The 14,022-nt window shown below is 45.7% G+C and overlaps 1 protein-coding gene across 1 annotated transcript in view; it reads right to left on the minus strand.

Moving 5' to 3' along the window:
- LOC122929257 (chromaffin granule amine transporter-like) overlaps positions 1-14,022 on the minus strand; it is a 285,527-nt gene that overhangs the window by 117,929 nt on the left and 153,576 nt on the right. Inside the window, exons 8-10 of the mRNA XM_044282773.1 lie at positions 12,243-12,286; positions 12,091-12,151; positions 11,844-11,939 (exon numbers count right to left, since the gene is read on the minus strand). Of these exons, the coding sequence (XP_044138708.1) occupies positions 11,844-11,939; positions 12,091-12,151; positions 12,243-12,286 (201 nt within the window). The remainder of the gene's footprint in view (positions 1-11,843; positions 11,940-12,090; positions 12,152-12,242; positions 12,287-14,022) is intronic.

Genomic DNA, 14,022 nt, shown 5'->3' on the forward strand with positions numbered 1-14,022 from the left:
AACGATCATGGCTGATCTACACATTGCTACATACAATGTGAGAGGATTTAACTCTCCTTCTAAGAGAAGCCAAATTTTAGCAATGCTACGCAAAGAGGGATCAGATGTGTTGCTTCTCCAGGAGACACACTTCCGGTTCAACCATTACCCCAACCTGGAATTTTCACATTATCCTGTGTGGTTCCATTGTGGTGGTAATTCGTCGGCTTCCGGAGGTGTCAGCATCGGTTTTAAAAGAAAAATCCCTTTTAAATACTCTGAACACACTCAAGACCCAGAGGGGAGATATCTCTTAGTGAAAGGGAATATAGGCCCTCAGACATACACATTTATCAACCTGTACGCTCCCAACAACAAACAAATATCCTGGTTTGCCAGCTTGTATAAACTCATTGAGTCCTTTAAAGAAGGTATTGTGGTGCTGGGAGGCGACTTTTTTTTTTTTTTTGTTTTAAATTAGTCTTTATTTAATTTTCACACAAGGAACAGATCCACAAAAATCAGGTAAACAGAGATCCACCAGTCCTAATTAATAAGTACAGTTCCTTTTTCTTTCCCTATCTTCTCCCATTTCCCATCCTACCCCCCCCCCCCTCCACGTGGGGACGTGAGAGAAAAAAAAGGAGGCGACTTTAATATTGCGCTCGACCCCGAGCTAGATGTCTCTTCCCATAAATCAGCTCACTCACTGAGAAGGGCGAGAGAGGGTTTCTGGAACTTGCATCTGGTTGACTCTTGGCGTTCTCTTCATCCTAGTGATGTAGACTACACCTTCTTTTCACATGTTCACAATACGTACCACCGTATCGACTACTTATTTGTGTCCAAGGAGCACCTCCAGCACTACTCAGAGGCCAAGATCGGATCTATTCATATTTCCGATCATGCACCTGTTTTTCTCACGGTCACGTCCCCTACACGCAATTTCCCTTGCTTTAATTGGCGCCTGAACGAATCCATTATAGGAGACCCCAAAATCATTACAAAAATCTCTTCCTTACTAGAGGAGTACTTTAAACTGAATAACGACCCCTCTATATCCCCTCAAACTCTCTGGGACGCACACAAACCTTTCATAAGGGGACACTTCATTAGTATTGGATCACACATTAAGAAAATCAGAGAACAGAAGATAACGTCTCTTCTTACTAGAATTAAAAAGCTAGAGACCCAACACAAACGTTCCCTAGCCGATTCTCAGCGTCAGGACCTTTCTAGTCTTAGGGCAGAACTAAAAGCTTTATTGGATGCTAAATCCGCCAAATACTATCTAAACTCGCAGCATAAATTTTATGCTCATGGCGATAAGACTACTAAGTTCTTGATGAATAGAATTAAGGCAAGAAGAGACAACAATTACATACATCAACTAAAGTCCCCAAATGGCGGCACAATTTTTGCCACAAACCAAATAGCTACCCAATTTAGAAAATTTTACGAAGAGCTTTATAATATCCCGCCCCCTTTATCCTCTGAGGCTCATCTGTCTTTAATCTCCTCCTTTTTGGAGGCGAACACCCTCCCTCAGCTCGCCGATAATCAGAGAACCTTACTGGCAGCTCCTTTCTCTATCGAGGAACTTTCCGTAGCTATCTCCCAACTACCCCTGGGGAAAAGTCCTGGCCCTGACGGCCTCCCGTCAACATATTACAAAGCCTTTAAGACCCAGCTACTCCCACACCTCCTTAATGTATGCAATTCTGCATTGCAAGGTAGTGCCCTATCTAGAGATATGACGACTGCACACATAGCACTGATCCCCAAGGAGGGAAAGGAGCCCACACTCTGCGCTAATTACAGACCCATTTCCCTTCTGAATTTGGATCTCAAACTGCTAGCTAAAATGTTGGCCAACCGACTGGCAAACTTCCTTCCCTCTTTGATACATGGGGATCAGGTGGGCTTTGTCCGCAATAGAGAGGGCAAGGATAACACTGCGAGAGTTATCAACGCAATATGTCATGCCAAGCACAATTCCTCCCCTCTCCTTCTACTCAGCACCGATGCAGAAAAAGCGTTTGATAGGATCAATTGGATATATTTAAGACATGTTCTTCTGGGCTTTGGTCTACCTGGTCCCTATGTTCAAGCGATCTTTGCTATGTATGCACAGGCCACTGCCCTGGTAATGGTTAATGGCAGTCTTTCATTACCCTTTCGTATACACAATGGCACCCGCCAAGGCTGTCCCTTGTCCCCCCTCCTTTTTGTTTTGGCTATGGAACCCCTTCTATCCACGTTTAGGAATGATTATAATATCAGAGGCTTTACTTTGGGAGAAAGGGACCACAAAATTGCGGCATTTGCCGATGATGTTATGATCATGACAACAAACCCAACCACTTCCCTGTCTTATATACAAAATCACCTACAACAATATGGTTCCATTTCAAACTTTAAGATAAATGCTAGCAAATCGCTGATCATTACGCTTGGAATATCCACTCATACCAGGTCCCGACTGATGAAAAATTCCCCCTTTAACTGGTCATCCCCAACTATCACTTATTTAGGAGTCAAGATCAGCCCCCAAATCTCGGATCTCTTTTCACTAAACTACATCCCCCTTAAAAACTCTCTATTTTCAGCCATAGACAATTTACAGACCAGGGCGCCAATGTTATCCTGGTTTGGGCGTAAAAATCTCCTTACCTCTTTGATTTTACCGCGCCTGACGTACCTGCAACAGGTCCTCCCAATACCTATACCCAATTCATTTTACACATCCCTGAAACAAAAGTTTAGAAACTTCATATGGAATGGCAAAAAGGCCAGACTTTCCTACAAACTCTTGGCCCATCCACGCCAGCTAGGCGGCATTGGCCTCCCAGACCCTGAACTGTATGGAAAAGCGATACTATTAGCTAGAGCAATAGATTGGCTCCGCAACCCCATTGATAAACCTTGGGTTAGCCTAGAACAAAGCATACTAGTCACTTCTTTTCGGACAACCCTACTAGGACACCAATTTCCACCACATATACCACTGCCTAACTATCCAATTCTAAAAGCAACACTAGATGCCTGGAGATGGCTGAACTCTTCCCACTACTCAATTCCCTTCCCTTCCCCTATCCTGACGATTGCAGATATCTTAGGTGCATCCTCTCCATTATTACTGCAATCTTCCTCTAAACATATCAAATCCTCCTCTTTGCCCATTAGAAACCTCTTGGACCTCCCTGGGAAACCACTAGAGACTGCAGCCATACATAGTCTGCTTAACCCAAACCCATGCGACCTTACCTTGATTCCTCATATTAGGTCCTTTCTAATAAGAAACAACACTGAAGGTGAACTCCTTCGTCCAATAGGTTGGTTTGAAGCCCTCATCATCAGCCCCAAACCCCCGAGGAAAATAATATCGCAAATACATGGCAAATTGTGCACCCCACCACTTATCGCTAAGCCATCTTTTATACACAATTGGGAAAGAGAAACCGGGTTAACTATATCCTTCAACGATCTGCCCGACTTATTTAACACCCCCCATAAGGCTTCCCGATGCGTGCGCATCCAGGAAAATGGATACAAAATACTGACCCAATGGTATATTACCCCATCTAGATCTGCACACTTCGCTGTGTCTTCCTCGGACAGGTGCTGGAGGTGCTCCGAGGGGACTGGGACCTTCCTCCATATTTGGTGGAACTGTCCAGTTATTAGCAAATGGTGGGCAGATATCTTTCGATTAAGCAACCAAATTTGCCGTGAATCGGTAAAGATGTCTCCACTTGGCGCATTGCTGTCCCACTATACAGACGCAAATCAACCCTCTCCAAGTTATCTCTTCAAACAGCTCTAGATAGCAGCGCGTCTACTCGTCCCCAAACACTGGCTCCAAACCTCGTTGCCGACAATTGAGCAGTGGAAGCTTAAGGTGGACCAGCTTTATCGTTTTGAGGAACTATCTGCTTGGGAATCTCGCACACACCCAACCTTTTTGAAGCGTTGGTCACTCTGGTCCACCTTTAGATTCTCCAATAGCTCATAAGCACTTCCTCCCCCCCCCTGGTTGTTTACACATCCTTTCTCATATGCTCTGTTGTCATATCCCACATATAGCTCGAGCCTTCTAAGCTTGGATTGCCCCTCATGCAGGGGTTTGCTTCCAACATCTTGACCCAAATGACATTTAGGCTACTCTGGACTAAACAGCTCCGCACATAGTTTTATGCTCCAAACCTGAGAAAAATTCCTCTACACACAGGTAGTTGTGAATATGGTCAGAATGTTCATACAATGTACCTGATCTGCATATGTAGGTCATCTGAGTGCGTGCTTCCTCTACATTGATGCCTTGACTTTAAAATTGTTGAAGATTATGTACCTTTCCATGTTACATTTTACCCTGTAGCCTACTGTCATGCTTTACGGCTTTGAAAACAAAATAAATATGTTTAAAAAAAAAAAAATAACCACCCTCTGTTTTCTATCACTGAGCCAGTTACTTATCCACATACAGACATTTTCTCCCAGTCTGAGGATTCTAATTTTATATATTAACCTTGTATGTGGTACAGTATCAAATTAGTGTTGATCGAGCATGCTCGGCCAAACACCAGTTTGGCTAGAGCATCTCGATGCTCGGCACATGGCGGTATTCAGCTGAATACCGCATGTGCTCGAGCACAATGCTCAAGTCTCCTCCCCGCACGTTTGTTGGCTGCTATGCAGCCATTAAACGTGCAGGTAAGTACTGCCCTTCACTGTAATGCCAGTAGCCATGTTGGTTACTGGCATTACAGTGATTAGCTGGCCGAAACGCGTCATCGGGTGCTATATAGCACCCAATGACATGTGTTCAGCTCAGTGTTAGTCAGGGAGAGCTGTGCTGAAGAAGGGAAAGATAGTGTAGGAGTGAAATTTTCTTTTTTTCAGTAGAAAAACTTGTCAGAAACCCAAAAGTCCTTTTAAGGACTATTGTTGTGTGTGGCAGCAGCAATATATATTTTTGGCGCAACCTGTGCTAAATTGCTAAAAAACTTTACAGACCCATAAGTCCTTTTAAGGACTGTTGTGTGTGGCAGCAATTTCTATTTTTAGCGTATCCTGCGCTAAATAGCGTGCAATAGTTAGGCTGCTGCAGACAGTGACATTATCTGCGCTACATCTCCTGTGTAACGTGTGCACATCCCAAAAATACCTGTGACATCCAGTGCACTTTTTCCATAGACGGTGTCCGCTGCGGACAGTGACCTTAGCTGCGCTACATCTTCTGTGTAACGTTTCCACTCCCCAAATATATTTTTATTCATTTTTTGCGCATACACTTTAATATGAAGAAGGCGAGCAGTAAGGGACAGGGAAGTGGCCATGATGCTGATGGTGCACACATGCAGAAACTGTGCCATGTCCCAGTTTGCAGGGTGGGGCAGGACGCTCTCAAAGTCAAACCAGTGCGATCAGGTGGTCAGTTGAATTGCAGCAGATAATGCTTCCAGTCGGTTAAGCACCACCCTGTCTTTCACCAAGTCTAGTCTCAGTAGCCAAGAGTCTGGTCAACACAATCCTCACCCTGATCCTGCTTCCGCCCACCATGGAGACTCTTGCCAAACAAGTGATCCCACACTCTGATATTCCGAGGAGCTCTTTACAGCGCCATTCCTTCATTTGGGTCTCTTGAGAAGCCCGCTTGAAAAGGGACATGAAATCTTGTGCCTTGATTCCCAAACTCTTGAGCATCCGCAGTCACAAGAAGATGACGGTGGGGAACGGCAATTAGTGTTTCACAAGGTGGATGATGATGAGACACAGTTGCCAATAAGTCAATAGCAATTAGTGTCTCAAGAGGTTGATGATAAGGATGAGACACAGTTGTCAATAACTGAGGTTGTTGTTGTTAGGTCAACAAGTCAGGAGGATGAGCAGAGTGAGGAAGTGGAAGAGGAGGTGGTGGACGATGAGGTCACTGACCCAACCTGGGAAGGTGTTAAGCAGAGCCAGGACAGCAGTACAGAGGGGGAGGGATCTGCAGCATTGCAACAGGCTGGAAGAGGCAGTGGGGGGCAAAAGGGAGTAGGCGGGCCACACCAAACAGGCCCACAACTGTTCCCCGGAGCACACCCTTGCAGAATTCTCACTTGCCAAGGGGAAGGTGTTCCGCAGTCTGGTGATTTTTTGAGGAAAGTGCGGATGAAAAAGGAATTGTAATTTGCTACCTGTGCCATACAAAAATGAGCAGGGGCGTGAACACTAGCAACCTCACCACCACCAGAATGACCCCCCACATGGCATCAAAGCACCATAATAGGTTGGCCAAACACCTGGGTCCACAATCTGTGTCTGTGGGTCACACCACTGCCTCCTGTTTTTATGTGCTGGCCAACCCCCTGTCAAAGGCACAGGTTTGGATGCCTCCCGCCCTGCAACTGGACCTTCGCAAGCACCATCAGCGACCATTTCCGTGTCCCAGCGCAGCGTCCAAATGTGCTTACCCCAGGCATTTGAACGCAACCGTAAATACCCAGCCACCCACCCACAGGCTATAGTACTAAATGTGCACCTTTCCAAATTGCTGGCCCTGGAAATGTTGCCATTTAGGCTTGTAAACACTGAGGCCTTCCGTAGCCTCCGCGGAGTCCGTCCCTCGTTATGCAGTCCCCAGCTGCCACTATTTTTCACAGTGTGCTGTGCCCACCTTACACTAGCATGTGTCCCGTAACATCACCCGTGCCCTGACCAACGCAGTTACTGGGAAGGTCCACTTAACCATTGACACATGGACAAGTGCTTTTGGCCAGGGACGCTACATTTCCCTAAAGGCATACTGGGTGAAAATTGTGGAGGCCGGGAGCGAGTCGTACCCTGGGATGGCACAGGTTCTACAGACGCCAAGGATTGCTGGCCATAATTCTGCCACCACCTACGTTAGTGGCTTCAACCCCCATTTCTCCTCCTCTGCCTCCTCCTCCACTTCCACCTCAGAATTATCCTCTCGCAGCACCAGTCAGCCATCAGTCGGTAGCTGGAAGCAGTGTAGCACTGCAGTGGGGAAGCATCAACAGGCCGTGCATAAGCTGATCTGCTTAGGTGACAAACAGCACACCGGGGCAGAGCTGTGGCAGGGGATAAGAGACCAGACTGAGCTGTGGTTCTCGCCACTCAACCTACAACCAGACATGGTTGTGTCTGATAATGGCCGTAACTTGGTGGCGGCTTTGGAACTCGGCAAGCTCAGACACATCCCATGCCTAGCCCACGTCTTCAACAGTGGTCCAGTTGTTTCTCAAAACCTATCCCAATTTGTCTGAGCTAGTGGTGAAGGTGCGCAGCTTGTGTGCCCATTTCCGCAAGTCATCGACAGCTTCTGCCGGTCTGTCAACGCTGCAGCAGCACTTATAATTGCCAGCTCACTGACTGTTGTGCGACGTGAGCATGTGCTGGAACTCCACATTCCACATGTTGGCCAGTCTTTGTGAGCAGCAGAGGGCAGTAGTGGAAAACCAGCTGCAACATGGTCGTCGCCTTTCCAATCAGCTTCTGCTCTTCTCAAGCGAGGAGTGGGCATGGATGTCTGACTTCTGTGAGGTTTAAAGAAACTTTGAGGAATCAACATAGATGGTGAGCGGCGATAACGCTATTATCATCGTAACCATCCCACTTCTGTGTCTACTCAAACGCTCCCTGCTCACAATTAAGGCTGACGCTTTGCATGTAGAAGAAGTGGAAATGGGGGAAGACATTACACAGGGTGATAGCCAGACCACCCTTAGTTCGTCTTCTCAGTGTAAATTGGATGATGATGAGGAGCAGGAGACGGTTGCCTCTTCTACAGAGGGTAGTACCCATGGAAGTTTAATTCCATTTGTTCAGCGTGGATGGGCAGAAGAGGAGGAAGAGAATGAGGAGATTGAGAGTAATCCTCCTGATGATGACAGCAACGTCTTGCCTGTTGGGACTCTGGCACACATGGCTGACTTTATGCTAGGCTGCCTTTCCTGTGACCCATGTGTTTTATGCATTTTGGAGAACACCGATTACTGGTTGGTCACCCTTCTTTAACCCCACTACAAAGAGATCTTCTCATCTCTCATTCCTGTAATGGAGAGGACGAACAAAATGGTGCAATACCAGAAGGTCCTTGTGGAAATATTGCTCAAAAAATTTCCAGCTGACAACGCTGGCGGCAGAGTACGTAGTTCCTTGAGCAACTGAGGAGGGGAGACGAGGGGAACACATAGCAGTTCCAACAGAGGCAGGGCAGCACTCTCTAAAGCCTGGGACAGTTTCATGACACCCCTCCAGCACCCTCGCCCCGGCGGCCTAGTGTCACAAGGAGGGAAACATTTTGGAAGATGGTGAAGGAATACGTAGCAGACCGTCCTCAATGATCCCTCTGCGCCTTACAACTACTGGGTGTCCAAGCTGGACACATGGCACGAACTGGCGCTCTACGCCTTTGAGGTGCTGGCCTGCCCTGCCCTGCCCCCAGCCTTTTGTCTGAGTGGGTATTTAGTGCTGCTGGGGGCATAATAACTGAAAAGCGCATCTGCCTGTCAACTGTAAATGCTGACATGTTGACTATTATAAAAATGAACAAGGCCTGGATTGCCCCTGACTTCTCTACTCCACCAGAGGAAAGCGGTTGAACATAAACACACTTTAAATGTGTTTTTATAATATACTGAATACACTGTATTCCCATGCACCCCTTCCACCACAAAAAAGGGTATATAGTTCAATCTTCCTTTTCTCGTCCTACTCCTCCCCTTTATCATATAAACATGCTTATTAGTCTGCCCTCACTCCTAATGTTATAGAGGGTCAGCTCACCTTCAGGCACTCACATATAATGTTTTAGAGGGTCAGCTCACCAGCAGGCCCCCTCACCTGCAATTTTTTAGAGAGCCAGCTCACCTGCAGGCCCTTGCATATAATGTTCTAGAGGTTTAGCTCACCAGCAGGTCCTCACCTACAATCTTTTAGAGGGTCAGCTCACCTGCAGGCCCTCGCATGTAATGTTTTAATGGGTCAGCTCACCTGCAGGCCTTCACCTACAAACCTTTAGAGGGTCAGCTCACCAGCAGGCCCTCACACATAATGTTTTACAGGGTCAGTTCACCAGCAGGCCCTCACCTACAATCTTTTAGAGGGTCAGCCCACCTGCAGGCCCTCGCATGTAATGTTTTAGATGGTCAGCTCACCTGCAGGCCCTCACCTTCAATCTTTTAGAGGGTCAGCTCACCAGCAGGCCCTCAACCATAATGTTTTACAGGGTCTGCTCACCTGCAGGACCTTACCTACAATCTTTTAAAGGGCCAGCTCACCTGCAGGCCCTCGCATATAATGTTTTAGAGTGTTAGCTCACCAGCAGGCCCTCAACCATAATGTTTTGCAAGGTCAGCTCACCAGCAGGCCGTCACCTGCAATCTTTTAGAGGGTAAGCTCACCAGCAGACCCTCACCTACAATCTTTTAAAGGCTCAGCTCACCTGCAGGCCCTCGCATGTAATGTTTTAAAGGATTAGCTCACCAGCAGGCCCTCGCATATAATATTTTTGAGGGTCAGCTCACCAGTAGGCCCTCAACCATTATGTTTTACAGGGTCAGCTCACCATCAGGCCCTCACCTACAATCTTTTAGAAGGTCAGCTCACCAGCAGGCCCTCACATATAATGTTTTAGATGGTCAGATTAGCAGCAGGCACTCGCTCCTTATGTTTTTGAGACTCACCAGCAGGCCCTTGCTCCTAATGTTTTTGAGGGTCACCAGCAAGCCATCAATCATAATTTTTCAAGGGTGTATGATGCCCTCCTTTATATGTAATAAAGGGTGTATTGGAGTGCTGGTTCCTTGACATTTTTGGAAACCTTTTCACTTAATGCATAGGCTTTATGAGTGTTGAAATCCCACTACCTGAATAATTGTACCACAATGTGAATGAGGCCCACTACCTGTGCTTTGCAAGTTGTATCGGAGAGCCTCTTTTTAATTTTTGGCAGCACTTGCACTTTATATACAAGTAAATATACAGGAAAAAATGTTTCCTAACAATTTTTTCTCTAAAATCATTTTTATTTTCGGTTTTGTGAGTATTATTGTCAGTCTGTAAAAGTGGTGTACTACTCGGACAACATCGTTCCCAGCAGCGACCTGGGAGTCCAAGATGCATTCAGACATCATGCTGTTCCCAACCATTGCAGTGGTGTTTCTATCAATTTCTGACTTTTTCCTATGAATCAGACACCCTCCCCTCTTCAGTGCCGTGGGTGCCTGATTTAATGCTCGGGTTCTCCCATTGACTTTCAATGTGCTCGGGTGTCGCAAGGTGTTCGACCGAGCACCTGAACACCCGAGCACTTTGGTGCCCGTTCAACACTTATATCAAATGTTTTGGAGAAGTCAAGATAAACGACATCCGTTGACTCACCCCGGTCCAGTCTAGAACTTACCTCCTCATAGAAACTGATTAAATTAATTTGACCAATTCCTCATGAAGACGTGCTGATACAGTGTTACATGCTTATTTTCACTGAGATACTTTAAGATAGCATCTCGTATAACAGTTTACCCACGACAGATGTTAGACTTACCGACCTATAATTTCCAGGTTCTGTTTTTGACCCTTTTTGAATATTCTCATGGCAGGCGTTCCCTTCCTTACAGACCAATAGGGTGCCATGAACTGTACAGTCCCTAGCTGGATGTTTGTGGAATGATGGTCGGGTTGGTAGTGGGTTATTTTCCTTCCTAGTCAGTACAAAATTTATTTCCAACACTGTCTGGCTGATTAGTGGTCGATTAAGCTGCAAAGTGTGCACTAGACAGAGACATCTGAGGAGACAGAACCTGTCTGGAGAGACTGTTACTGTGATTGGTAGCCTCAAAGTGGACATGTGCTCTTGATGCGAGGTAATGTCATTTTACTTGAGTAGTGGGTAGTAAGACACTTTTAGTTAGTGCCCAGCAGTGGTTGATTTGTGTTTTCAGTCTAAATGTAAAGGTTATAGGTTTATTTTGTGCAACAAAATATAGAAAAAGCAAAGCCCTGTTTAAAAAGAAACCTGCAAGAATACTGAGACTGTGCGTTATAATTCAAAGTGTTCAATTGATGTGACCTCCGGTAAAGAAAATTATTGTGAATCATAAGGTAAGTTACAGTAAAGTTGTGTTTCTGCAAAATAACTTGTGTCTCCTTCTGTCTTATTCCTCTGCTGTTCAATAGAACCCCTAAAGGTACTGTATGTCCCACTACCTCCATCCTATGACAGGAGTCTCCCCTTTCAGACCGACGGAGAAGGCCAACCGTTTGGAAAACTGAAAAAAAAATCTCTAGTGCATGGGCAACTTAAGGCATTGTGATCTACTAGTAGATCCCAGTCAAATTATTGCCTTATTAGGCTATAAAGTAGTTTTGTAGACATATTTAAAGGGGTCGTCTCACTTCAGAAAATAAGATTTATCATCTAGAGAAAGTAAATACAAGGCACTTAGTAATGTATCGTGACTGTCCATATTGCCTCCATTGCTGGCTGGATTTATTTTTCCATCACATTATACACTGCTCGCTTCCATGGTTATGACCACCCTGCAATCCAGCAATGGTGGTTGGTAAACTATGCGCACTCCTGCATTCCCAGACACCAGAAACAGCTGTGCTTTTTCCCATATTGTACACGCATGGCCACCACTGCTGGATTACAGGGTGGTCGTAACCATGGAAAGGAGCAGTGTATAATGTTATGGGAAATTGAATCAAGACAGCAAAGGAAGCAATATGGATAATAAAACAACATTATAAAGTGCCTTGTATAACTTTCTGTACATGATAAATGCTTCTTGCAGAAGTAAGAAAACACCTTGAATGTAATGTGCAAGCAATCAGTTTGGCATCACATCTACCTAATTCCCAGTCAGACGAGCACATCGTTTCCAACATCCATATGGGCAGGGTAGGTGCAATAACTCCAAATGTCATATAGTCAATGCAAAAAGAACCTAGGAAGAAACGGAAGAATACGATATGTAAGCACAGGGTTGCCATTCTCTGATATACATACCCCAGTGTACCACCAGATTTTGTAGTAAGGTTGTCAGCTGTTTATCTTTGCTATACACTGAATATGGAATGGTCAGTAATGTAACTTACCTGCAGCCACTAGAATGTAAGGGTCCTTGAGAAGTGTCAAGTAGGATGTCGCTGGAATGCTCTATGGAAGAACAACACAATTGCTTAGTGCCGGGTCTAGTAGTTCTGCTCATTTCAAAGATTTTTTTATAATAAGATTTCTATATACTCACCCCCGGAACAAACTTGTCAAATTGCAGCATACTGAGCTGTAGAGCTGTGGATAACAAATAGCACTGTGAGGAACATCATGACATATATCACAAAATTACCTTTGATTAGAATATTTAAATAAGTTGTCCAGGATATACAGTAGCATGCAAAAGTTTGGGCAGCCCTAGTCACAATTACTGTTACTGTGAACAGTTAAGCAAGTTGAAGATAAAATAATCTCCAAAAGGCATAAAGTTAGATATGTAATTTAAGCAAAAACATAATATTTTTTTCATATTTTAAATTTTCAAAATAATAAGAAAGGAAGCAAAAATGTGGGCACCTAGCATGGTTAATATTTAGCAGCACCCCCATTGCCAAGTATCACAGCTTGGAAACACTTTTGTATCCAGCCAAGAGGCATTTTTGGCCAGTGTAATACTACTCCTTTGCACCAGTGACACGGAAATACAATAATTAATCCGTCTGTTAATTGTGTTGCTGACACATACCTATTTTTGAGCTGCAAAACCCGTTCCTTGCAGTTGTCACACGGAATAACAATAGTTAAAAGGTCTGTTAATTGTGTCACTGCCACATACCTATATTTGGGACCGCCAAACCTATTCCTTGCCGTTGTTACACAGAAATACAATCGTTCGTCTGTCAGCGTATTCCCTGAGTGACCATAAAAAATTAACAGACCCTCAAATAAGGGACAAGGTGCTGGTGGTGGTGGAGCTCCTGCTGCAGGGCGTAGACATTGTCAATCTGTACCAGCATGCACCCAAATAAAACACCTTCCTCTGGTGCTTGCAGGCGACAGGAAGTTCTGCCTCATTTAGTAGGCCCAAATACTGCACTAAGAATGGTGTAGCCAGAACAAGTAGAGGCGGTAGTAGATTGGATGGCTCAGAGTATCAGCTGTCCATCCCCAAACACTGGAGAGAAAGAGGAAGTACCCCCCTACCAATCCGCAAGCCCTGGCCCTGAATGCCAGCATTTCAAAATTACTGGCCTTTGAAATGCTGCCATTCCATCTTGTGGAGACTGACGGTTTACAAAAATGTCATGATGGCAGCTGCCCCAGGCTACGTGGTTTCCAGCTGACACTACTTTTCCAGTTGGCCTGTCCACGCAACAAGTGGCGTAAAAAAAATGTGCACTGCGCCACACCGTCAATGGTTGTGCGCAATGTCCACATAACCACTAATACGTGGACAAGTGAGCGCGGGCAGGGACGTTATAACTTCCTAACTGCCCACTGGGTAAATGTAGTGGTGGCTGTGCCGGAGGCGGAAAGCGGTTTGGTGCATGTCCTACTGCCACGAGGATTGATGGAGGTTTCTTGGTGCCTCCTCCTCCTGTTCCTCCACTACCGCCCCCTTATCAAGTCGGTGCAACACCTACACCACCAACTTCAGCACAGCCAAGAAGAAACAACAGCAGGCTGTTCTGAAACTCATCTGTTTGGGGAAAAGACCCCAAACCATGCAGGAGCTGTGGGCGGGCATGGAAGAACAGACCGATGAGTGGTTGGGTTCTAGCTGGTTTGACAGACATCCATTGCCTGGCACATGTGCTGAACTTGGTCATGCAGAGGTTCCTGGAAATTTACCCTGATATGTCAGAGCTGCTGCAGAACGTGTGGGCCATCTGTGCAAGCTTTTGGTGTCCTCACCCTGTTGCTGTTAGCCTATCTCACAGGCATCACTGGACCATGGCTGAGGGAGGGGGGGATACAGAGGACACAGACAATACACCTGCCATTGAGGACAGCTTGTCGTTGCCTCTGGCCAG

Source organism: Bufo gargarizans, chromosome 2, assembly GCF_014858855.1.
Source record: "Bufo gargarizans isolate SCDJY-AF-19 chromosome 2, ASM1485885v1, whole genome shotgun sequence".
In the NCBI taxonomy this organism is placed as follows: Eukaryota; Metazoa; Chordata; class Amphibia; order Anura; family Bufonidae; genus Bufo; species Bufo gargarizans.